This window comes from Trachinotus anak, unplaced genomic scaffold, assembly GCF_046630095.1.
Source record: "Trachinotus anak isolate AG129_WGS33_773 ecotype Australia unplaced genomic scaffold, CSIRO_AGI_Tana_v1 ptg000028l, whole genome shotgun sequence".
NCBI lineage: Eukaryota > Metazoa > Chordata > Actinopteri > Carangiformes > Carangidae > Trachinotus > Trachinotus anak.
In genome coordinates, this window is record NW_027273879.1 from 19,285,978 (window position 1) to 19,311,220 (window position 25,243).

At 40.0% G+C, this 25,243-nt stretch overlaps 1 protein-coding gene across 2 annotated transcripts in view; it reads left to right on the forward strand.

Annotated features, from left to right (window-relative positions):
- Positions 1-25,243, forward strand: part of vldlr (very low density lipoprotein receptor) — a 70,524-nt gene that overhangs the window by 34,905 nt on the left and 10,376 nt on the right. For both annotated transcript variants that reach the window (XM_071465958.1, XM_071465959.1), the window contains exons 6-16: positions 2,320-2,482; positions 3,790-3,912; positions 4,797-4,919; positions 7,593-7,712; positions 9,633-9,758; positions 12,064-12,235; positions 12,963-13,187; positions 13,291-13,409; positions 14,278-14,417; positions 16,794-16,935; positions 17,871-18,020. In XM_071465958.1, the coding sequence (XP_071322059.1) occupies positions 2,320-2,482; positions 3,790-3,912; positions 4,797-4,919; positions 7,593-7,712; positions 9,633-9,758; positions 12,064-12,235; positions 12,963-13,187; positions 13,291-13,409; positions 14,278-14,417; positions 16,794-16,935; positions 17,871-18,020 (1,603 nt within the window). The remainder of the gene's footprint in view (positions 1-2,319; positions 2,483-3,789; positions 3,913-4,796; positions 4,920-7,592; positions 7,713-9,632; positions 9,759-12,063; positions 12,236-12,962; positions 13,188-13,290; positions 13,410-14,277; positions 14,418-16,793; positions 16,936-17,870; positions 18,021-25,243) is intronic.

Sequence of the window (25,243 nt, forward strand, 5' to 3'; positions counted from 1 at the left end):
GAAAGATGAAACCTTCCCTCTGGGTAAAAGAGTCTTAGGTAGTTTACGATGAACATGTTGTCAGTTTTGAAGCTAAGTTACCCTCTGCTCCTTCCTGACCTCAATATCCTTACTTTACACTACAATGGTTCAGCATCCACCTGCTTCTTTTAGGTTGTCTTTCATGTAATCAGTTTTAGTTCTTTAATATCATTTTTAATCTACATTACAGTGGAGAGCAATGTACAGAGAGACAGAGCTTATAAATGACATCAGTTTAATACAATGCTTTACAGTGTCAGAGATACAGGTTACGACAAACACAAAATAATAAAAACTGAGGTTTAAAACTTTTTTAAAAAATGTTCTTTAACGGACTTTTTTGAATTGCAAAGTACTTTATACGTACACACACACACACACACACACTCTCTCTCTCACTTTCTAAGTAGATTTAGCCTCATTATAATGAACTGCCCAGAGTAATACCCCTGGGCTCTCTCTCTCTCTCTCTCTCACTCACTCACTCACTCACTCACTCACTCACTCACTCTCTCTCTCTCTCTCTCTCTCTCTCTCTCTCTCTCTCTCTCTCTCTCTCTCTCTCTCTCTCTCTCTCTCTCTCTCTCTCTCACTCTCACTCACTCATCTTCACACATGGCAGAACAAGTTCCACTGAGTCGGCGTTTTGCTTCATACCTGTTAACTGGCTGTGTGGTTATCACAGTGACGGCCCAGCAGGAAAATAAAAACTGATGCAAACGCTCACACGCACCCACAAGTATTTAAAATGCTGCCTTCTGTGAGAAGGTCATTGTTATTCCCTCCCTTGCTCTCTCATGCCCAGCCAGTCCTGCGTCATTGTGAGCAGTAATGGAGCTGCAGACACACACACACAACACATTCACAAAGTCCATTAATCAGCTCCCAGATGAGTCAGTGACTCTATGAGATGATGAAAGTGTAAGAAACTCTTCCCGCTGCTCCTCTTGATCCCATTCTGTCTCAGTGCCCAGTTTTAATGTTAAATAAAGGGCTAATCATCTGTAAGATCTGAGAGCTAAATGCTCTGTGCTCTGTCATCTCTGCCCTGCTCGTCCCCCTGATCACCTGTCAAAAGGTGTGAACTGGCCCTGATAGTTCGTTGTTTGGATTCTGTGTTAATGATGTTCGCTCTTCCTTCAGTGGCTGACGTCTGTGCAAACTGGAAATCTCTTTAAATGGCTGATATTGTGTTATGAAGAATAGCCTTTTTATATTTGTCTAGATCGGTACCAGTGTCAGTAACAAATTACTGTAATATTATTACTTTCCCCAGTAAATGGTATTGTAAGGGATTACAATTTCTGAAACGGTAGTATTACCGTTGCTAATCCTTCAGCACTGCGTTACGAGATCGCTGATGTCTTTGATAGATGCTCTTCTTGCCAGTGCTAGTTGTCTGAAGTTTAAACTCCGATAGTTGAAAGATGAGGGCAGGAGAGAGATTGTGAGGGAGCTTCTGACAGAGGAGCTGCCTCTGTGTCCACTACATCAGCCTTTCATGGTTAAAGTGTCTAAGGACAGCTGCTCAGCAGAAAAAAATGATGGACTATTTTAGGTCGTGGTTTAAAGACCGAAAACAAGGGGGTAGGGACGGTAAGAGTCTCAAACATAACGGAATCAACACCTTTTTTTTACACTGTAGAAAAATCAAAGTGTAAAAACAAGACATTGTGATGACTTTAGAGAGTGGGTTATGTACATGACAATTTCTTAGTCAAAAGCAGTGACTTCCTGGAGCCTCTGTCATTTGTCTGGCAACCTCACAGTGACGATAAGATTCCAGGAAGTTATTGTGTCTGGTAAAAGGAAAAATACAAATGCAGAGAATGTTTGTTCTGTCAGTGAAATGTTTAATATTTGATTTCCCTCTCATTTTTTTGTTTTCAAAATAAATACATAAGAGTTTACATATATACACACACCGTTACACTGTTACTGTTGCACAAGTGTGTGCATGTTGTCCAAAGGTCATACCAGATCCAAACATGGTGAGTTTTCTGAGTTACAAGTCGTATTTTTCAAACAAACTAGTCTTGAGATGTTTTAAGTTGCACTGCAAGCTCCCTGCAAGGAAACAGCTAGAAGAGAGTAAGTGTTGATGACAGTGTGTGAACAGCAATTTCACAAACTGAAAGTGGAGGTAAAAACAGACATTCTCATTTACATGATCTATTATCTCATGACACAGTTTCAAACAGCATCAGTTTCCCCATCATAATAAATATGTGAGTGGAAACACATGATCGACTTCTCCTTCTCTATAAAGCGTCCCTCTCATCCCCCTCTCTCCTGCAGGACCAGTCAGACGAGTCTCCGTCCCGTTGCGGCCGTCACCCGACGCCACCGGCCAAATGTTCGTCCAGTGAGATGCAGTGCCGCTCGGGAGAGTGCATTCACAAGAAGTGGAGGTGTGATGGAGATCCCGACTGCAAGGATGGCAGCGATGAAGCCAACTGTCGTATGTACAGCACATTAACGATTTAACATCATAATCACATTTATTTTAGTGACAGCAGCAGCCTGAGAGAAGTTTTTAAAAGTTGTTGCTGTTTATTTTCAGACTGATGATATCAGACAGGTGATGACCATGACTGATGACGTGGTCTGTGTTGGATGTATATGTAGTCATTGAGTTATGAGGTCAGGACTTTTGGGATGTGATGTGGTCTCAAATCTAAAGAATACATGAGTCAGCTGAAACATGTAAATACACGCAGCTTTTGTTGTCATGGAAACGATCACTATCAGATGTAATGAAGGGTTTCTTTCAAAAATGTTGACTTTAGAATAATTCAGCAAAGAAATTCAGCAGTTAATATTTGGGAAAAACAGCTTGAGCAGTGATCAGTGATGTACAACGCTCTCGTTCCATTCATTCAACATTAATTACCTTATTTTACTTTATTTATTTTTAAGTTATTTTTTGGCCATTTTAATGCCTTTGTTGGATAGGGTGGTGGTAGAGCAGGGCAGGAAATGCAGGGAGAGAGAGGGGAATGACACGCAGCAAATAGTCGGGCTGGGTGGGAGTCTAACTGGGGACTTGCTGCTCAGCGCCCCCTATTAATTATTTTATAATCTATCTGCAATTATATATTGTGATGGGAATCTTGTGAGCTGTTGGAAGACGGTTCAGGAAACCCAGATGTTTTGATGCATCAAGTAAAAAAGTGATGAGCAGTATAGTTAACACATTAACCACTAATGTCTCCACAAATCTGTGAAGCTGTCTGTGGAAGGTCCTGTGAGGACTCTGGGATTAATACGTCTCGATACTCGAGCTCAGACACGTGTGAAGACTTTGGACCTAAATCAGAACCTGAGCACATGTCTAAACTAACTCAAGTTGTAGATCTCGATGACCTCTGTCTCAGGCTGTTTGTTATGGCTGTCTGCCTAATTCCTACTGTCTTAGTTCTTCTAGAAACTGACAGTGAACTGTGTGCAGACAGAACCGACTAAATGAAAGAGAACAGACGTAAAGAAGGAAAGTTCCCTCCCATCTTTCAGTAATTTCTAAATTAATCCATTGACAAGGATACAGTCATTCGTGCCATCACTGATTATAAGAACGTGGGCTGATGACTTGTTTGTTGTGTCTTTTGTCAGAACCACAATATAAAATCCTCACATTTGAGATGTTTGGAAGACTGATTGAAGATTAAAAATTTCTGTTGGTTTGATTCCGGTGATCAGCTAATTGAAAATTGTTTCAGAAGTACTTAAATGTGTAACTGTGTGTGTCTTTGTGTGTGTCCTTGGCAGCTGTACGCACCTGTGGACCAGATCAGTTTAAATGTGATGATGGAAACTGCATCCTGGGCAGCAGACAGTGTAATAGCATCAGAGACTGTGCCGACGGATCAGATGAAGTCAACTGCAAAAATAGTATGTGCTCTGTGTGTGTGTGTGTGTGTGTGTGTGTGTGTGTGTGTGTGTGTGTGTGTACACAGCTTTACAGATGATTGTTTTTAATTATCCTCAGGGCATTGTCAAGTGACAAAGCTTTATTTTTTCTTATTTTTGTTTGTTTTTATTTTTGACCTCAGGCTTCCTGAGGTTCACAAGCTGTGTGTGTGTGTGTGTGTGTGTGTGTGTGTGTGTGTGGTCTGTGTTGATGCTATGGGCATGAAAATGGTCTTTGCATATTTTCTAGATGTAAAAAAAAATTAAATCCACTTCAGCTTGTGCTTTCACACTGCAGGATGTTCTGATGTGTTTTTATGTTTGTTCTCATCCAGGAGAAAAATGAACCAAAAAAACCTCCTGGTCATTTTGTTTTCTTACATTGTTTTTGCTCCAGTAAAATAAAACATTTTATTCTACAGATTCTAAAGATCCTCACTCAGTTTTTAACCAAAACTGAAGGATTAGACTGAGAAGAGCTCGAGATTTAAAGGTTTATGAAACCTTTTCAGAAGTGAATACATGTTGGTGAGGCTGAAAATTAAATTATGTTTTTGATGGAGTATCTTGTTTTCTCTCTCACGAGCCTGCTGTCTCACTTGCTGAATCTGTCAAGGAACAGTTTGACTTTTCTCAGACTGTGGTTGTTTTCTTTCTTAGCAAGAGTGAGAAGAAAAGATCAAACCTACTCAAACTTTTATGTGAAATACAAAGAGGAGGAAATTAGCTTAGCATAAAGCCCGGAAACAGCCAGCCTGGCTCTGTATAAGACAGATGAAGAGAGAAGTTCCTGTAGGCAGGTATTATATGTAAATAATAAAGAGTGTGGGCTCTTGAAGTGTAAAGTTGTGTGCATCTCTCCACAGTGACTCAGTGTAACGGGCCAGAGAAGTTTAAGTGTCGCAGTGGGGAGTGTATCGAGATGAGCAAAGTGTGCAACAAGGCCCGGGACTGTCCTGACTGGAGCGATGAGCCCATCAAGGAATGCAGTGAGTAATTGAAAAAAATCAGCATCATCAGAAATCTCTTAATGCTTATCTAAAGCCATTTGTCCATTTTGACTTATTTTCAGACTTTTGGTCAGTGGATAAATGGAGCAGATATGAACTCGACCATATTCAGTTATTTTCAGCTTTTTCTGTCAGTTTTATAGATGTTATAGGATATTTAGTTCATATGGAGGAAAATGAGCTCATAGTTCATCTGTCCAAACTTTTCACCAACATCATCACTGAGCTGCAGCCTCAGAATCACAGCAGCTGACGCAGCTCGAGTGCAGGGTAGTGTTAACTTTAAACCAAAGAGTGTCCTCCAGGGAAAGACGCCTCACTCTGTCCTCACACCCATTTTCTGAGCACAACAGCATATTTGTGTTTATTATAATGCCCCCACATTGCCCTGTTATATGTGCTGGAGCTATTTCTTTTGTTAAACATTTGGAAACAGTGGATGTTTGCAGCTTCCTTGTAGTCACAGTGAGGTTGAAGTACTCTTGTGTCATCTACAAAGTTCCTAAATACACACACCACTCTTCAGACACTTCAGATAATTATTGAAATATTCACATCTGAGTGGCAGAACACGATTAACCAGGATGTTGTTTTTATATTTATATCATATTTACAGTAGAATCTGTGTGAATAGGAATTCTTCAATATCTTGTGGTATGACCTGTGGTCAATCCAGAGTGTGTCTGTGTGTGTGTGTGTGTGTGTGTGTAAAATCAGCAAATGTCACTTATTATAAAGTCAGTGATATGAAACTGTGTGAACTAGAAATATGGAGAAACTGGCTTTTCCAGATTTCTGATTCTGTATGCAGATGTTTTACATCAGATTTCTCTGAACAGGTCTCTCAGTCACTAGCTGCGTTTCCACTCACTTGCTTAACGCTGGGAACACACTGCCTGCATAGTGTGTGTGTTTTTGGCGGCTGCCGTTGCTGACCTGCTGCAGAGAAGCATGTGTGTGTGTTGACACCAGCTGCATGTCTGCTGCGTTGCTGCTGCAGCAGCTCTGTCTACACAGGATTTGCAGGATACTTGAACATTGGATTTATTTTCATTATAAATTTCTGATTTATTTTTGACAGAAAATACACTGACACTAAAATGCCACTGTCTCCACATGCAGCCGCTACAAGGGTTAAAATATATTTATATTTTTTTCATGTATGTCATGTTCAGATGCAGCCTGGACATAGACAGCTATAGTGAAAGATATTAATTTTATGTGATGTTGCTGGTATGATGTCAAAAATGACATCAGCGGGACTTTTTCCTGGATGTTTTTGCTGGGAGATGTATGGCATACGTGAAAAATTTGGCAAAATGAAAAAAAAAAAACTCTCAAATTTAAATACATGATGTGGTTTTTCAGACTGTTTTACAAAGCAACATTTCTAAAAATTGAAATAGAAATGGAAACTTTTTCGTATTCAGCCTGCCGCATCAGGCCCCAGGGGGACAGATGCAACTGAGAGGCAGATGCTGGAAATCAGCCGTCACATTTAATTCTCTCGATGGAAACACAGAGCAATAGTGTTTGTCGACTTCTCTAAAAAAAATTGTTTCTGTTTTGCACCAAACTGCAATTGAAACATGGCTACATGGCTACGTTCATGCTAATAATATGTGGATTTTTTACATAAATCTCGCCTGATGCAGCTTTGAAGTGTCCTGCACTTCACTTGTAAATAATTCTCTTTCATGGATCAAAGAACTCGATGCTTTCCACCATCAGAATACTAAACATCTCAGTCTGAACTGGTCTACAGTTCAATTAGAGACAGAGTGACATATCATGTAAATAATCAATTTAAATGGCTTAAAGAATCTGAACATAACTCTTTATTTTCTCATGTAATGTTGTGCAGTTGGTGCTGAGTTAAATATCAATGTAACATCTGCTATGTTAGATTAAGAAAAGGAGACAATTTTTCTGTATCAAAGAACATGGGGAGTAGTATACAGCACAGAGTGAAGCTGTGTATCTTTGTAAATTATCCAGTAAAAAAAAAAAAACAACCTCACAGCTACGTTGTCAAAAGAAAAAGGTCTGTACTTGTTCTCTGTTCATTAGAGACAGAGATGGAGTCAAATGCCAAACTTTCTGTCTTGTATTGGGGAGCTTGCTGTCCAAGTGCACTAGAGACATTTTTGTTTTTCTTTTTTATGGACACATTTTCTAACCCTCACCTGTCTTCATGAGGTTTGTGTAATAACTGAAAGACTGATATGATAAGTTTCCTTTCAGAAGGTCTCAGGACAACAGGGTAAAGAGCTGAGACATCTGTGGTAAACCAGACCTGAAAACAAAATGAAGTAAAGTCATGCTCTGTACGCTGCTGCTGGGAAACTGCAATTAACCAGGTTAACTATAATGTATTAACTACACTGATAAGAATATCAGAAGAAATTATGCCACCTAATCTCTGTAATCACTGTGTAGCTTTATGATCAAGATTCCTTACCCCTGTCAAACCACATTTAACTTAACACACAAAATATCAAAAAATAACCTTTTTGAGTATTAAAGAAAGCATAGTAGATCATCGCTACCATGTCCTTATTATCAGTTTGAATCCAGGCTGATCTGTCTATCAGCTTTCCCTCGCTCCTTCCTGTCTAAACTGTCCATGCCTGTTTCCTTCATGTGTTTCAGATCTAAACGAGTGTCTTTTGAATAACGGCGGCTGCTCTCACATCTGTAAGGACATGGTGATCGGCTTTGAGTGTGACTGCACGCCTGGACTGCAGCTCATTGACCACAAGACCTGTGGAGGTAAGTGACCTTTGTGTTAGAGTCATATTAGGTCACTGGAGAAGGCTGTAAATATTTACACTTGCAAATCATTTTTCAAAATTAGATTTTGTCAAAACAATGCATCATTTTACTAGTTACATTAGCCACGACTCGCATTACAGACCAGAATCTTCAATTGCACTTTCAGTGGTCAAGGTGCATTGTGGTTAATGTAGGCACCAGGAACCCAACAGGGTTCCCAGCACAACCCACTCAGATCCATCATTCAGTCTTTCAGGAAGTGTTTACCTAAAGTCTGCCGCATATTTATTCAATATCTATTGAAGACTCTTATTAGCATTTTGTACTGACTAAACTGGATTCACTAACTCACGTGTCAATAATCAAATAAACTGAGAAATTTAGCACAGACACAGCTGCATTGCAGAATCTAACTGTAGCACTGCAAATATTCAATTTATTACCGAAGTCATAAAGATTTCCTTTGCATCTGAGCAAACAGGAAAGCATGACTAGTGTAAGGACATTTTTCATTATCAGATTTGTGTGCACTCCCTGTTTTCTTTTGGCAACAATAATAACGAGAAACTGATCTCAAAGTCTCCATGTGTCCTCTGAGTTCCAAGTTACTGAGATCCAACCAGAGAGCCAGTTATATTCAGTCTAATCAGGTCCTGTCCTGTTTCCAGGTTTGTTAATGTGTCTAATGGATCCAAGTGACTGAACATTGTGCAGGTCTGATCAGCTGCTGCAGAAAGAGCCTGTTTGAGGTTATTGCTGCCAAAGGAAATTCAACCAATTTTATAACCAAGGGTTCACTTACTTTATCCACTAGCACTGTGAATGTTAATGGTTGTATTCAACAAAGACAACTCTTAATTGTTTGCTGTCAGCTTAGCTCACTCTGTGCTTGTGACCTAGATGAAGATCAGATCAAATTTTATCACCAATTAATGCAGAAACAATTTAATTCCAAAGGTTTCTCATACTTTTTCTTCCCACTGTGACCTGCTTTATAATCAGAAGACATGGGAATCTCATTTTCTACAATATGGGATCTTTAAACCTCAATTGTTGGAAAAGTAGATCAGCAAGAATTATCAGCTTCAGCTGATTCAGCTTTATCAACTTTTTTTTTTGGAAGTAAAACATTGACTTATTTGTTCTTTTACATTCAACTTAGTATGTTTGATTTTTGTTCAGCACTTTGAGGAAAGATGCTTTACTATATTTGTCTTTCTAAGGAGCCACTGATCCACCAGGCTGGGTCAGACATCAGTAGGCTGGTAGTGTGAGTTACAGCCGGTACATGTGCTTATTGTGCACGTCTGGCCTCTGTGTAATGCGATCAGCTGTGTTGTAATCGTTTTGTTTTTTTTCTAAAAGCTGAAATTCTCTGTTACGTTCAGGAGGCTCTGATCCGACAGTTTTGTTATTGAGCCAGTCTTGGCCTCAAATGCTGCTTTGGATATTGGGAAATGTGTGTAATCCCATCTAGAATGAACGCCACTGGTTGCACAGTGGTGCTTAATCTACTCCCGCATGTAAAATCACTGCTAAACTCCTGAAAGCATTTGAATATTTACTTTTAATTCTGATGAGACTGTACTGGCAAAACATCAACAGCAATTAAAGCTAGGTTTAATTTTCATTTTGTGCATCCCAAGCTGACATCAGTTAAGCCTCATGCAATAGGAATCATGGGAACATTTCAGAAAAGTAATTGTTTTCAAAAAACAGTAGTATAATTTCACTGAAAAACAATTTTGTCTAGACAGGTTTTCAACCTGTGTTTGCTGCAGAGTCGAGTGCAAACGTCTGATTACCCAGATTGAAGCATTCAGCAGACCGGATTAATTAAACATGTCAGATACCAGCTGTTTTCCTCTGCCCCACCCCCTCCTCCTTCTCTTCATCTCTCCCTCTCTCTGTATGCAGACATCAATGAATGTCTGAATCCTGGCATCTGCAGTCAGATCTGCATCAACCTGAAGGGAGGATACAAGTGTGAATGCCACAACGGCTACCAGATGGACCCGACCACCGGAGTCTGCAAGGCTGTTGGTGAGTCAACAGCTGGGAATTCAGAACGACTCCCCGAAATATAACATCAGCCCTCAACCTTAAAGATGCACTGTGCTGTTATTTTCTTTCTTTTTGTCTCAGGCTTATTCACTTCTGCTCAAGAAAACTCAAAATAGAGCAGATTTATATAGTGCAAAAACACACTGTATTTTTAAGATTCCTTTAATCATTCAGAAGCACTGCAGTGAGCTTCACTACAACAAACCACCATCAGGCTGTCAGACTTGACTCAAAAAGTTTTTTTATAGAGGTGTTAACTCATCTGTGTGGTCATTTTGGAGGCTGTAGTTTCTGGTGCTGTTGAACTGTATTGAGTCGTCCTGATTCCTGATATTTACCAATGATGGTAGACTAAATGTAAACCAGTTTCCAACAAAACTGAACATTATGACTTTGATTTGCCAGGCTTTTTATCAGACCATACTTACAGATAGGTGAAGTTACTAAACCGGCAGTTCAGTGTATTCTGGATTCATTGCTTCTTCTGGAAAAGGGCAAACTCAAAATGTCTCGTCTCTCATGACCCAGAAACAGCTGGAAGGTGAAATGTTTTTGCTGAATCTCGATTTAGATTTTTAGCAGAACATTTCTTGAGCAAGTGGCAACCTCCAAGGATGAAAAATGAAGCCAACACAAGTGCTAAAAACTGCAGTTCCTCTAATGTCCACTTGAGGCTGGCTCCAGAAGTGAGTCAATGTCCAACCTAATAACAGAAATAATAACAGAAATAAACATGACCAATTTCCTCCTTTATGACAAATGTGCGGGGGTGAATTTTTATATAATTCACTCATTTAAATTTTAGTAAGGCTCAAAGTTCTGTGTAATTGAAGGCATGGCCGCTTTGAGTGACAGGTGCGTGAGCGTATGCTTGCCACAAACAAACATACACCAAAGTCTCTGCTCCATACTCACCCCACCTCTTTGCCCATTTCTGGATAAGCCAGGAGTTAGGTGGAGTCAGGTCCTGCCAAGATGGCAACAGTGGAGCAGCCCACTCTTAGCTTCAAAAACATCTCAGAGGCTGCTTCCATCTTTATTTACAGTCTATGATCTTGAGCCACCTTCGGCTACCCCATGATTTTCATTGTTCATATAGACTGCCCTAATTTGTTACCCTTTTTAAATAACACACCACAAAAGGAAATGTGTTTCGTTAAGTACTTCTTGGAGTATTTCTTCAAGGGACGGATCCTGTGCAGGCAAAATTATGTTCACCATCTCATTTTCATTTAATAAGAATTTGTGTGATGGAGAGAATGTCAATAATAGATCTTCTTCGAGGCAGGAAAAGCACACAAGTAATTGATGAAATTAAAAACCACTGCATTCCATTTAAAGAGTTAGGTAACAGTCATTGTTAATGAAATTTGTTTCAATGGCATTTTTAAAAACAGAACCATGAACTTCTACATCCCCAGTTTGAATTCAGTGGAGACCTTTGTGTCATCTCTCTCATTTCCTGTCATCTCTCTACCTCTGCTACCACCATCTAATAAATAATAAGTATAATAAAAATGCCCTTTAACAACCCATCTGACAGGTTGAGAGCCACTGGGTTCAGACACACTGGAGGTTCATTTAACTGGAAAATTTTTTTTAGCTTAAAAAAAAACTTTGAAAATCTGAAGTAGTTGAACACTTCTCCTTCTTCAGTGACATCAACTGGAAAATGAGAGGCAGATACTAAAATAATCTCTAGATCCAGAAATAGACCTCAAATATCTTCAAGAAGTCACCACTATTATACTCTGTCAAATATGATCAAAAAGGCTCTGGAGTTGTTGTTCAGCTGGAGACGCACATGTCTTTCTCTAGTCTGGTGATCATGTGCTATTGTTTCTGCAATGAAAAGAGACTTTGTTGCTTGTTGACAAAGACCATCACTGTATCCTTAGACCTGCTCTTTTTCCATATAAATTGTCAACAGATCCTATAAAGCCCTCTTTAAACTATAATTCCTCTTCTGTCAGAACAATATAATCTTCATAATCTCTTTAAATGTCACTAATTTAGACCATTTACTTAAAACTAATAGCCTTTGGTTTTACAAACAAATTGGTCATTAAGTTGATCTGTTCAGACATATCCTTGGTGAAGGAAAAAAAGAGCCCACACATTTAACATGTTTGAAACATTTAATGAGGCCAGTTCAATCAGAGACTGCAGTGTCCAGCATCAGTAAGGGGCCCAGAGAAACCTGAGCTACATTTTGAAGAGATGCACTGTCAGATTTAACCTTAAACTTCTGTTTCTCATTTAACTAAGTCTCTCCTGTCCTCAGGTAAGGAGCCCTGCCTGATCTTCACTAATCGCCGTGACATCCGTCGTCTGGGTTTGGAGAGGAAGGAGTACACTCAGATTGTGGAGCAGCAGAGGAACACGGTGGCTCTGGATGCTGACTTTGACCAGCAGATGATCTTCTGGGCTGACCTGGGCCAGAAGGCCATATACAGGTAGATTACTGCCAAAAAGTAGCAGAATCCTGAATTTTCCAGTTTAATACTGGAAAATTTGACACATTTCCTTACATTCAAGTTTGCTCAATTTGATCTTCATATTTTGTCAAATGAATGAAAAATAACAGCTGCATGAAAGTGAATAAATGTACAGAGGTGGTTTTTTTTTTTGTAGCGTCACTAGTGCTGTGTCTCCATCCACAGTATCATTCCTAATTTAATATTTCACTTAACCAGGGTCCGTCACAGCTGTACTTTGAAATGAATGCTAACATAGCATGATAATGCTAATGCCATGCTCGTGATATAGACAGTGTTAGTAGAGATAGAAAAGATTTCCCATGTGAGAGCTGATGTCAATGGACAAACTCAGGAGAGTTGTATGATTGCAGAGTTGGTCATGTGATACTCTGCATTGTGTGTTGACAATAGAGCACAAAATCCATTAAATTTGAAATTAATTACAACCAACGAAAACTGAACAATGGACTTGGCTGATGTGAGGCTCCATGTTTGTCTGAAATTATCAGGGATCTTTTACTTATTATTATTATTTGAATCTTAAAATATTAACAACAGCCCCTACGTATCATTTCTTGTGTAGCAGAGGTGACAACGTTTTGTTTTTTTGAAACACCATTTTTATGAATTACATTTACATTAATATGCTGGACAGTGACACTTGCATTAAGTCACCTTGTCTCTGTTGTTTCTGTCCTCACAGCACCTTGCTGGACAAACGAGGTGACGTTGGCACCCACTACAAAGTGATAGACAACGTCCAGACCCCAGTGGGAATCGCTGTGGACTGGATCTATAAGAACCTGTACTGGTCCGATCTCAGCACTAAAACCATTTCCGTAGCCAACTTCAATGGGACCAAACAGAAAGTTCTGTTCAGCAGAGGCCTTAAAGAACCAGCCTCCATCGCGGTGGACCCACTGTCTGGGTGGGTGGAAAGTTTGTGTTTTGATGATGTCTGATGAAATCCTTGTATCTACTGTTGACAATGGTATATTTACAAATGTGTACGTATAAAAATGTGTCCGTAGGTTTCTGTACTGGTCTGACTGGGGTGAACCTGCCAAGATTGAGAAATCTGGTATGAATGGAGTGGACAGACAGGTTCTGGTGGCAACAGACATTCAGTGGCCTAATGGAATCACTCTTGGTAGGAACACACACACACACACACACACACACACATATACACACACGCACACACAATGAGTCATCTTTGTCATTACTGCTGATCATTTAAATGGAAAATCCACCATAAAAGAAATTAACAGACAAATTGAGGCATTAATAGTTTTTATTTACATTTTGAGGAATTTTATGTTCACTTCATGAGCTTCATTTACCAAAGACTAATGACTCCTGACTGCAAGCACATGCACAAAGCTTCAAATGAAAATGTGACACAGGTTGAAAAGAATGAAAAATGCAGCCTAAGCACTTAATCATGAATCATTCCCCTGTGAGGATCAATAGAGCCTTTATGTTGTGTTAAAAAAAATCACTGTTGTGTTTTTTGTTTTTTTTTTTATCCAGTAAAGTTCACCACTCTCTAACACCTGACCAGATCATATAATCAAATCTTCTTTTGTTCAGTCTCTTTCTTGTTCTGCGCTTGAGTCCAGAACGCTGGGGAAAACCATTGATTTGTCCTTGTTAATGAAATGTTGTATTGATTTTATTTTTTTCTTCTTCTCTCCTCCTATCTCTGCCCTCCATGCCTCATCTGTCTTCTGTACTTTTCTTCTTCATCCTTTCACCCTCCTATTCTCTCCCTGGTCTCATTTCCCCTGTCCAATACACTTTTTATTGAATGTTCATCTGGTTCATCTTCCTTCTTGTATCCCTCCTTTCTTACCTTATGTAATTATTCTTTTCCTTGTGGATTTTTCTGCCCTCTGTTTTCTTTCTATTCATCTTTTTCCTATTTTTTTGTTGTTTTTTCCATCTTCCTCTTTCATTTCTCTCCTCCTCTCACCCTCTCCTCTCCTGTTTCTTCATACAACTCCTCTTCCTCTCAGATCTGATCAAAGGCAGGTTGTACTGGGTTGACTCTAAGCTGCACATGCTCTGTAGCGTCGACCTGAACGGAGACAACAGGAAGAAAGTGCTGCAGTCCTCAGACTACCTGGCTCATCCCTTTGCTCTCACTGTTTTTGAGGTATTGCAGCTGTTATGTTTCATATTGTTTAATATGCTCTGAAAGTAAAGACACATTATGATTATTGATCTGATTTCAACTCCAGATTTAGTTGTCCTAACTGTTTTCAGGTGGTTTTGTTAGTCTTTTTGTCTAACTGTCTCCTGATCCAGTCGCTGCCTGTCATTCTTACTGAAATCATTTAAAGTATTTTTTAATTGTAATGATCATATATGTGAGAATAATAAACAAAACTAGCAAACTTTGTATCCCTGATCCAGGACACTCACGCTGTGTTTGTTGGATGACGTCTGTCTTGACAGTCCTGGCTCAAGACTGATTTGATTTATTTAGTTCATTAGTGTTTAATGTAGAGCCAAGTTCACCTCACTGTAGTTTACAAGCTGTGTTGCCTTTGTACCTCTGCTCTGCCATCCTATCCCAGTTTAGTCTTTTCCTGTTTCTTTGACTTTTCTGCAGAGATGAGAATAAATTCATATGAATTGGCAAGAAAAAAACTTTTCTAATGATTGTTTCAGTGTTGGTAAAGTCGCACACAGCAAGTTGAGTTTGTGCAGGAATTTGCAGTTTGCCTTGTGATGTCACTCTAATCAGTCACAGGCTGTATGTCATTCAATTTGTTGTCCTCTGCACTTCATTGTAATACATGTGCTCCTTTCTCACTGTCAAGACTTAGAAAATCTATGGATGTTGGTGGAAATGTGTGTAGTAGATTTCTATAATCTTGATCTATTCTAAGGCAACACATTAACACAGTGCAGCTCTTCCTAGCTGAATTTTCTGGTTTCAAAATAAGTGAAAATAAATTTAAAGATGTTAGAAACTTCAGTGGAGAAATGTCATACAAAACCTACAAGATTAAGAAAGCAGGTCCCCTCGGAGGATCACACATTGTGTATGAAAACTATAGTGTGCGCCCACACTACTAATGTTAAGTACTAACAGTGCTATCTGATTTTTAAAACCTGCACTCTTCATATGTCCATGCTGTGTGGCTGAATCAGAATCATGGACATGTGGCTCTCTCGCTGTCTCCCTCACCCACACCCACTCACACAACTGCTACCTCACTCTCTCTCAGATGACACATTTATTCACATGCAGGCATTGTGAACACACTAAAGGGGGAAAATCCTCTGCACAAGGATTTCAGTTGGAGGCGGGTGTGAGTAGAGGGGTTAACATGACAACATGAGCAGTGAAAGATGCTGAGGCTGAACAGACTGAAACAGAGCTCCACCTAAATCAGCAGAAATGAAAAGAGAGACGTGAGTTTGATTTGACAGGTGGTGTCTGCAAAGCGCAGTGCAGGGGCACAGATGGTCTTAGCACACAGATGGCTGCATTTGTGATGTAGAATCTAATAGATGGGAATTGATACGCTCTTATTGCCACCAATGGCAATATGTATTTTATTTGTTGATTTCCTTAATGATTCCTGATGAACAAATGACACTGTTATTATAATGTAGGATATTTGCCCTCCGTTACAGACGTGCTGCTCGGTTGGGAAGCAGTTGCAGTTGTGCCAAATACATGGCAGTCCTGGAATTTGAGCCCATGTTGTATAGAAGGATGTTGCAGCATATTGCTGGTGTTTCCACCCTTTCTTGAAATTACCTTTTTACAGACATTACAACCAGCACTGACGTCATCTTTCATAAACGATTTCTCTCTCTGTCATGGCTCCTTGTTGTTAAGTTTCCAGCAGCATAGGTACATGAGTTTTAGGTTATTGTTTTGCAGTGTACTGTCACACTGCAAAACAATGACAGTTTGACTACACCTGTCAAAAAAACATGCCAGCATCAATGAAAAGAAATGATGAGCTCAGAGGAATATGATTCTAAAAAATTCACAACTGGAACTAGTTTTCGATTCTCATCACTAGTAGAATCTCTCCATCAAGACGTTTGAAAAACGATTGTAAAATGTCAGATAAAAGGTTAAGATGTATAGTTTGTAGAAATCACTTTTTTTTTTTTTTTTTTTTAATTCAGATAAGAAAAGAAATTCACAGAATGGGTTGTTACATCGTTGGAAAAAGCTTGATTATAGTATTAATTGCATGAATTGAAAAACTGATTTGCAGTTGTGCAGTAACCATGACAACAGTTGTAATAAATTTGGTTGGCTCGAAGATGCTGATTTATAGTCAAGAGGTTTAACAACAGTTTTCTGTTGTTAAGTGGCCTTTGCTAAAGTGTGCTAATGCACTCAGATGTATTCTAATCTAAAAAACAATGGGCAGATTAAGTCAGCAGTTTGTGGTGATCTGTTTTCTTACATTGAGTCAGGTTCAGTATTATGTCTCTGAAAGCTTTCATCCATCACAGTACATGAGACTTGAGCTCTGTTTTTCTGTCTTCTCTCCAGGATCGAGTCTTTTGGACAGACGGCGAAAATGAAGCCATCTACGGCGCAAACAAGTTCACAGGCTCTGACGTGGTGACGCTGGCCAGCAACCTGAACGACCCCCAGGACATCATAGTCTATCACGAGCTGATCCAGCTATCGGGTAAGAACCTGATGGGAGGGGGGAACAGACGGACGTTAAGGATCTCAACCTCAGGGCTGATGTTAGATACTTTTACAGTATCTACTGCTGTGAGTTAATGAGGGTTGATGAAGAAGTTAATCAGAAATTGCTGTAATTACACATGATTCAGGTACAGGGTGTTGTAATGCTAATTGTCCCTGAAGCTGTAATCATGCAGCCATAATTGACGCAGGTCTACTAGCTGCTAAAATAATTTACTTGAGATTAATGGAGGGAAGGAGCCAATAAGATGTAGCAACATCACACACCAGCTTCTTGCCTCTTGATAAAACAATCTGAACTCAGGGTCTGCTTACTGAACCTCAGGAAGCTTTCAGTCATATCACACAGCCATCAACAGAGGGAGTGTGGTCAGTTGAGATTGAAAGTTCATCTGAACAACAACTGAACAGACTGCACCTGTTGTTAAAAACAAAAATGTGATACCTCTTGAACAAGCTAGTAAGTGGGCCTCGAGTCATGACTGTTTTTTCAGACTGTTGTTTCCAACATCAAGTGAAATTTGTTGGGAAGAACAAAAACACATTATAGTCTAGATCAGATCGCAAGTCCCACAAGTACAGCAGACTGTGCAGATCAGATCATTATATTATTTATTAGATTATTATGTTTTATATTATTATTTATTATTTAGAAATTTGCTACTTATATATTCTCTGTGTGTGTGTGTGTGTGTGTGTGTGTGTGTGTGTATAATTTTTTATTTTTTCAAATCAATTCACACAGACTGTGCACATGTGCATATATGTCAAACACAGTGGAAGAGGCTGGTGAGGCCTCACGCACTATAAACAGTTTCACATTACAAGGATTCATGTTTGTGTTAATAGGAGGTATATTGCTGTTTGACTTTCTCTGTCGGGCAAACTAACAAGAGCTGTTGACTCTGACAGGTACTAACTGGTGCGCAGAGAAAGGAGAAAATGGCGGCTGTAGCTACATGTGTCTGCCTGCACCGCAAATCAACAAACACTCTCCCAAATACACCTGTGTGTGTCCAGAGGGGCAGGAGCTGGCTGCTGATGGCCTACGCTGCAGACCTGGTGAGTCACAACACCTCACTGCAGTAGAGTCATTATTTCACATTTCATTCATTCATTCATGTTTCCACCAACCCGGGAGCACATGTTGCCAAATTTGCATCATGTAAGGTATGATCTGTAAATTTCCTCACTCATTAATTTTGACAAGTTTCTATAATCAAAACAAATACTGCTCAGAAATGTATCTACAGTTTGCTCGTAACAGTTATTTGTGACACTGCTTTTTGTCATCTGCATCGCTTGCAAATAGCTTTTGTGAAACAGGCTGCAGGGCTTGCAAAGATGTCGTACAGTCTGTTCTGTTCGCTCTAGTAATTAGAAATCCTGCATGGACACTGTAGAGCTGCACAATGTAAAACAAGTCTAACATGTTGTAACAAGGGTGTCACATGATGAGAAAACATGGTGGAAGAAAGATTATGAATACAGAAACAACATTATTCAGAATGAAGGAAACCCTAAGGGAGAATTCACAGGAGTCAGATGATCACAGCTGTCATATAATCCAGAATTGTGCAGGACCAGGAAAATGACTCTAGAGAAGTTGTTGGAAAACAGGTTTGGTGATGACTTGGCTTTGTTTTTGTATTTTTTTTTTCTTGAAAGTTTCACCATTTTAAAACAAAAAAAACAAAAAAGAATTTTTAAAGTTGTTCTTCTCAGTAAGCGACTCTGTGCTCTTATAGAAGCAAAAACATTTTGAATAAAGGAAGAATATTTTAAATAGAAACTAAAGGAACCCTGGGATAGATATTACCAATAATCCAACTGACTGATTCAAATTTGCCACTGCACCCCTTCAGGTTTAGAGTGGATGGCGTCATGGGGAAATATTTGTAATTATATGGTTGGGAGATCATAAATCAAACTGAAGCTGCCATTGTGCTCATGTGTAGACAAAGATCCAGTTACTGTGCACACAAATACATGTTTGAAGGTGATCCTGTGCATTCCTCTCTGCTTCATCGTCCCTTCACTGTGCTGCTCATCTCTTCTTTGATTAAAAAGAAAATGCTAAAGGGAGCTCTGCCTTCATGGAGGATCCCCCAAAACAAAGAGTTAATTGTAAGAAACAGAATTAATTCAGTCTAATTCTTTGGGTTAAACTGGCTTTGATGCAAAAAGAGGAGTTTTGTCACTCCCTCCCTTTTTTCCTCAGCTTCTCATCCACTCAAGCATGTTTCCTTGGTGTGTGTGTGTCTGTGTGTGTCTGTGTCTGTGTGTGTCTGTGTCTGTGTCTGTGTCTGTGTGTCTGTGTCTGTGTCTGTGTGTCTGTGTCTGTGTGTCTGTGTCTGTGTCTGTGTATTCCGTGTGTGAATCTCGTCTTCTAACTGTATCCATGCCAGCCACAAACCCAGCTGTCTGTCTGTGTTACTCATCTGACAGCTGAACACTAGCTGAGTCAGTCAATGTTGTGATCCAGTTTTCAGCGTCTCTTTGGCAAGTCTCAACGCCGTCCTCCGTCTCATCTCAGCTGCAGCTCCGTCTCCTCCTCCTGTGTTTTGAAAGTGTCTTTGTTGTCTCGTCCTGACAGCTGAGCTCCTGAGGTTGATTCCTCTACCACTCGTTCTTGTCCTGTTGAGCGCTACCCTCTGGTTCATTTTTGTTATTTAGTTTCAGGTCTGGTCTGAGCTGCATTCTCTGAGAGTGTGATATGATTGTGTTTGGGCAATGACAGCTGAATTCATGAGGCAACAATGTGTGATGGTTGAACATATCATTGTAAAACCATGGGTATTAATCTGCTGCTATGACAGCCTCCATTCTTCAGGGAAAGCTTTCCACAAGATTTCGGAAACCCAGCAGCAGGGATTAGCTCCCTGTGGTCGACCTGGATCACAGGCAGCATTCCAGTCCATCCCAAAGGTGTTGGATGGGGCTGAGGTCAGGGCTCTGTGAAGGCCAGTTAATTTATTTCACACCAAACTGGAGAGACCATTTCTTTATGCAGCTAGCTTTGTGAGCAGTGGCTCTGTCATGTTGAAATAGGAAAAGGTCTTCCCCAAACTGTTGTCACAAAGTTAGGTGTATGCATGCAACCAGCAGCTAGCTTAAACAGCTAGCAAGCTAACTGCAGCTGGCGACAGCAGTCCTCCTTCTGCTCTGCTGCCTCGGTGAGCTTGGTGTAACACCACAGGTGCCAGTTCTCCTCCGGGGCAGAACAAAAACCACTGTCACCAGCTGTGGTCCAAGACGGTGGAGTTACAGTCTGTCTGTGCAACGAGAGACTTGTGTGCAGGCAGGGAAACATGAGCCGGGGCTTCACTGGTCAGCAGCAACTGACCTTTCAAATTAAAGTACTTACATATAGCAGCTCATAAATAAATAACAGTGCTGTGCTAGACCAAACCATTAACACCAGCACCAGAACAAAAATGGTTAATGGACTGCATGTACAGTACACAGCACTTTTCTAGTCTGAACAACCATTCACACAGGGCTTCTCAGTGATGTCATGATACCAGAAATTTGATGGTCGCTCAGGTCTAGTTAAAATGCCAGTTTACTCTGACACAGTGTACATAGAACATTATTTTCTAGATCAAAATACTGTCCAACCAGATGGTTTTATTTAGACATCTTCTGTCACACTCTCCACCTTGCTTAGGGCACTATTGTGGGGGGCAGCTGCAACCACTGTTAGTGACAGGCGGCAGCGTTACATCATGATGGTGTTGTACATTAATAAAATATTAAGAATTAGTTGAACTGACTAATATTTCAGGTGCTGACTCGTTTAATCATTTAGGCAACTAATCACACATCTGTAGTATGTGGTTGGTACCAAGGAAAGAACTCTCAGGGAAAAAGTAACAAATACTGGTTTCAACATATTAACTCAAGTGTTAGACCTGAGATTTCCTGGGACTGGATTAATGCTTTCAGAAGTGAAAATCAAACTGCGGTCCTGTCCTCCATAACTTTTTCTGTGTTGTGAAAAGGTTGCTGGGAACTGTTGTCCTCTCTCTGATCGGCTCTTCTGCAGTTGTTTTGTCTCGAGCCGTCCAGCTCCTTTCTGCGCTCCCACAGATTTGCCTTTTCATACTGAGGCAGCGTCAGATAGGAACCTGACAGCTGAATCCAGTGCACATAGTTTCCTAATTGGCCTCAAACTGTAGACCGAGACACTGGTGTACACAAAGTACTGGAACATCTCCCTGACAACTCTGCTCCTGAATGAAAGTCTGCCTAGTTAAACTCTTAGCTTTTCTTTAGGACTCCTTCTTTTTTCGTCTTTTCTCTCCTCTGTTTCCAAGTGAGAGCCGAGTCTGTTTCCAGCATTTCTTGACAATTTTTGCAGCCTTCTTCCTTTTTCATCTTTTATCTGCAGAACGACTCAATTTATATTTACTTCACAATTGTCTGTTTTGGATTGAATTTTGGATTTTTTCCCTTTAGTAAATTAATTCAGACCAGTCTAATGCAGAGCAACATGTATTTACTCAAATGAAGGATTTCTTTCTCTCACACTCATGTCTTTGTGTTTTTAACATTTGTAATTGTGGATGCTTCTGTCTTGGGTTGTGACACTGCTTTGCTTTGCTTCTCCCCTCTAAATTTAGTGTTGACATTACTGTTTTCAAAAGATTATTCCAGTTATTTACAACCTTATTTTCCTGGTTATAATTGGAATTAGTAGCATTCAAGGTCACTGTTGACTTTTACAGTAATTTTTTGCTTGATTCTCAAATAATTTAGTCCAGAAAGTGATTTTGAAAAAGCGTGTTGGATGTTGTTGTAGCCAAGGTTTTTAGCATGTTGGCTCTTTGTATGCGCTTGGTAATTCATTCATTCAGTGCATTTGTAGTTTAAATTGAAATGTCTCAACAGCTGTTAGATGCGTTACCATGAATATTATGAGACATTCATGTTGCTCTCAGGATCATTTTTCATACTGTTATTTTACCTGTAGCGCCATAATCAGGTCAAAATCTTAATTCAGTTCTTTACTTTATGACTGATTGCTCCACCAGCGTCATCTGTACTTTGTGTTGTAATAATTAGCATATATTAGAAACTTAGAAAGCCTTTGTCATTGTATTGCCAAAAAAATACGATGAGATTTAGAGTGCTACTCCATCTGGTGCCACAAACAAAAGAAACAGATACACACACACACACACACACACACACACACACACACACACACACACACACACACAGGCGAACAAATCAATCATCATCAATTAAATCACAAAGCCATGCAAACTTGTTTTTGGACTATAAGTCAAAAAGCAAAGCACACACAAACAAATTTGATTAAAAAATAATGGTTAAATCTAGTAAGGTGCAGATATATGCAGGTGTAACAGTGCAAAGTCCTTTTTTCTTTTCATAAAGCATAGCATGAGTAAATGAAGCAGACAACATGTTTTGTTGACTTTTTGGATGTGACACCTTCGCAGCAGCAGCAGCATGAAGTCTAATACACTTTATGGCGCTGTTGTAAATGATGGAACAGATCTGAAGTGCTTCCACTTTTGGATTCAGCCTGATCGTGGCAGATGACATGATTTTGCTGCTCATTCTCTGTACAAACCAGGTCTTCTTCAGCAGTGTGGACCAGAATCTGTGAGCAAGTGGGGTCGGGTCTGCGAAGAGACGCAGACGGAGAATGGGGGCAAGGTTGTGTGGAAAGAGATGGGAGCGATGCGAACACTGGCACAAAGCTATATTGTTATAAACAGTATTGTCTCAGTCTATATCTCATTTGAAAATATTTTGGAAAAGTCGATACTGCTCAGTCCTCAGTGTCAGTATGCTCAAAACAAACCACATCTGACCACATCTGAAGGCAAAAGTGTTTATAGCTGTTATGATTGGCCACGCAAACAAAATCCTGTCATCATAGAGATGGGGGTAGATCCAATAAACCTACACATATGGGAATAACAGTGCAAACTTTCGGACAGTCTTTTCTCAGACATTCATGGTTTTGTTGTTGGTGATGCCCACAAAAACTCACGGATGTAACTGTGGGAAAATTGAAAAAAGGATGGTAAGAAAGATGTTCAGACCCTGCTGTTTTACTGCTGATACTTTGACAGAAAGGTGAGAGAGCATGCCGACACACTTAGACTGTGCCTGTGTTTCAGCATAAGAAGACTTATGAATCATCTTAAGATCATGAGATGACTCTCTGCAGCAGTCTGCAGCTCTGCAGCAGGTTTTACAGCCTGCCTGCAGAAATGTAACAGAAATGTAAAGGCCTTCGTATAGTGTCGTCCCTGCAGCCTGACTCACCTCCTCAAGGGCTGTTTGGGAATCTGGAGCTGCCTCCAGGCTCTTTACAGCCGCTGCACTGACTGAATGTACCACCCAGACTTCCAAGATGTGTGTGTGATGTGTGTTTTTTTTTTTTTTTTTTTTTTTTTTTTTTTTTTGTGTCTTTGCACACTTTTATGCAGCTTGAGTGCTTTTATCCCTGCAAAGTGTGAGTGAGTGCATGCAGTGTGTTTCTGAGCATGTGAATCAATGCAAACTTGATTTTATCCAAATGCATGAAGCGTGTGTGTGTGTGTGTGTGTGTGTGTGTGTGTGTGTGTGTGTGTGTGCGCATGTGAGTGTGAGAGAGAGTGCGAGTTTTTATGCATGCTCGGGTTGTCTTGTGAGTGTCTTTATGTGCATGCGTCTGTTTCTATGACTGTGTTTACACGCCTGTCTGTGTTTCTGGTACTATTTAAAAGTGAGAATGGTGTGGGAGGGGTTAAAGAGGAATGCCTGTCACTCTCTGAATGCTCCTCCACCTTCCTCCTAGTTGGGCTGCAGCCAAAGGCCTTGTTGCTCTTCACTAAACCTCCAGCGAACATATTTATCCCATTTTACAGCCGTTGCAGCTGGACTGAGCAGAAACTGTAGAGCATTGTGTGGCTGCAGCTTTGACCGGCTCTAATCTTGTTAGTGAGAGAACTAATAAGCAACGCTCTTCACTTCAGGGCTGAACCTGAAACTACCACAGAGGGATTCATATAACAGTCTTAAGAGGCGACTGGGGAGTGTTTTCCTTCAGGCTGAACAATCTCGGGCTGAAATAGAGGATGTTTCAGGGATTTTCTGCCCCTGTTAGGACTCCACTTAGTTCCACAGTTTGTTTCCTGAGATATTAATCATCATCAGTCCGACCCGTCTATGAAACAGTTTGCAGTAAGGGTTTGTCAACATTTTATCCATGTTGAGTTCAGAATTAGATATGCTAATCAAGCATGCATCAGTGTATGTATTTAAATGTACCCTTCAGCAGTTTTTAAAGGCCTATGAAGTTTTTATTGTAAATCGTTTACATTTAGTTTTTCTCATCAAAAAGTTTTTTTCCATTCAAAGGCAGGACAGACAGCCTGCCATCCTTGCAGCTGCATCTCTGATCTTTCTCACAGAATTTTTGTGCCTTTGTGATAAATTGTACAAATTTTCATAACAGCACTCACTTTGACAGTCTCTCCTCAAAGGCTTTCTTGGCATTGCATTGTGTTAAATACACAGAAATTGACACAAGTAGGTCGTGTGAAGAATGAAAATAGAGCTTCAGAGAAGTTGGGTTTCATTTCAGATTTATCAGTTATGACTGCTCATCAGATCTTGTTCTTATCGAATCTCAGTTCCAAAAATAAGAGGAAAAAGGAGCAAAACATTTGTACTACAGTTGTAGTTTATTGTAGAGCAGGGGTCTCCAACCTGTTTTCCTCTGAGAGCTGCATTGACTAAATAAAAGGGTATCAGAGCTCCTCATGTCTTGTATTACTGGTTATATTTATTCACATATCCTATCAAAACACTCAAACTGATCTCCAAACCAAATCAGAGGAGTAAGATGATTTAACCAGTCATCAAATAGCACTATGTAAAACTCAGATTTTGTACCAAAAACATCTAAAACTCACATCAGTGTCAGTTTGAGTCATGATTCAGTCAGACCTGAACACACAGACATGAAAACACCACTGAAAATAAACGTCCATGAATCTGCTGAGGAACCAGAGAATAAAGAAGCTCCTCAGTCAGTGATCCAGTGACAGCTGTCAGTTCATCCAGTGGTACAGAACAAACAGGAACTTCAAATAGCTCATTCACTACACTGCATTTTCTAAAATGTAAACAAAGGGCTGAAAAAGTTGAAGCCCATAGTCTAACTCATTGTATCCATGGCAGCGTATTTCCTGTTTGTTGGGAAAGTTTTGTTCCTATATGTTGTGTTATCCAGAAGAGCTGCATAGTCACCTATAACG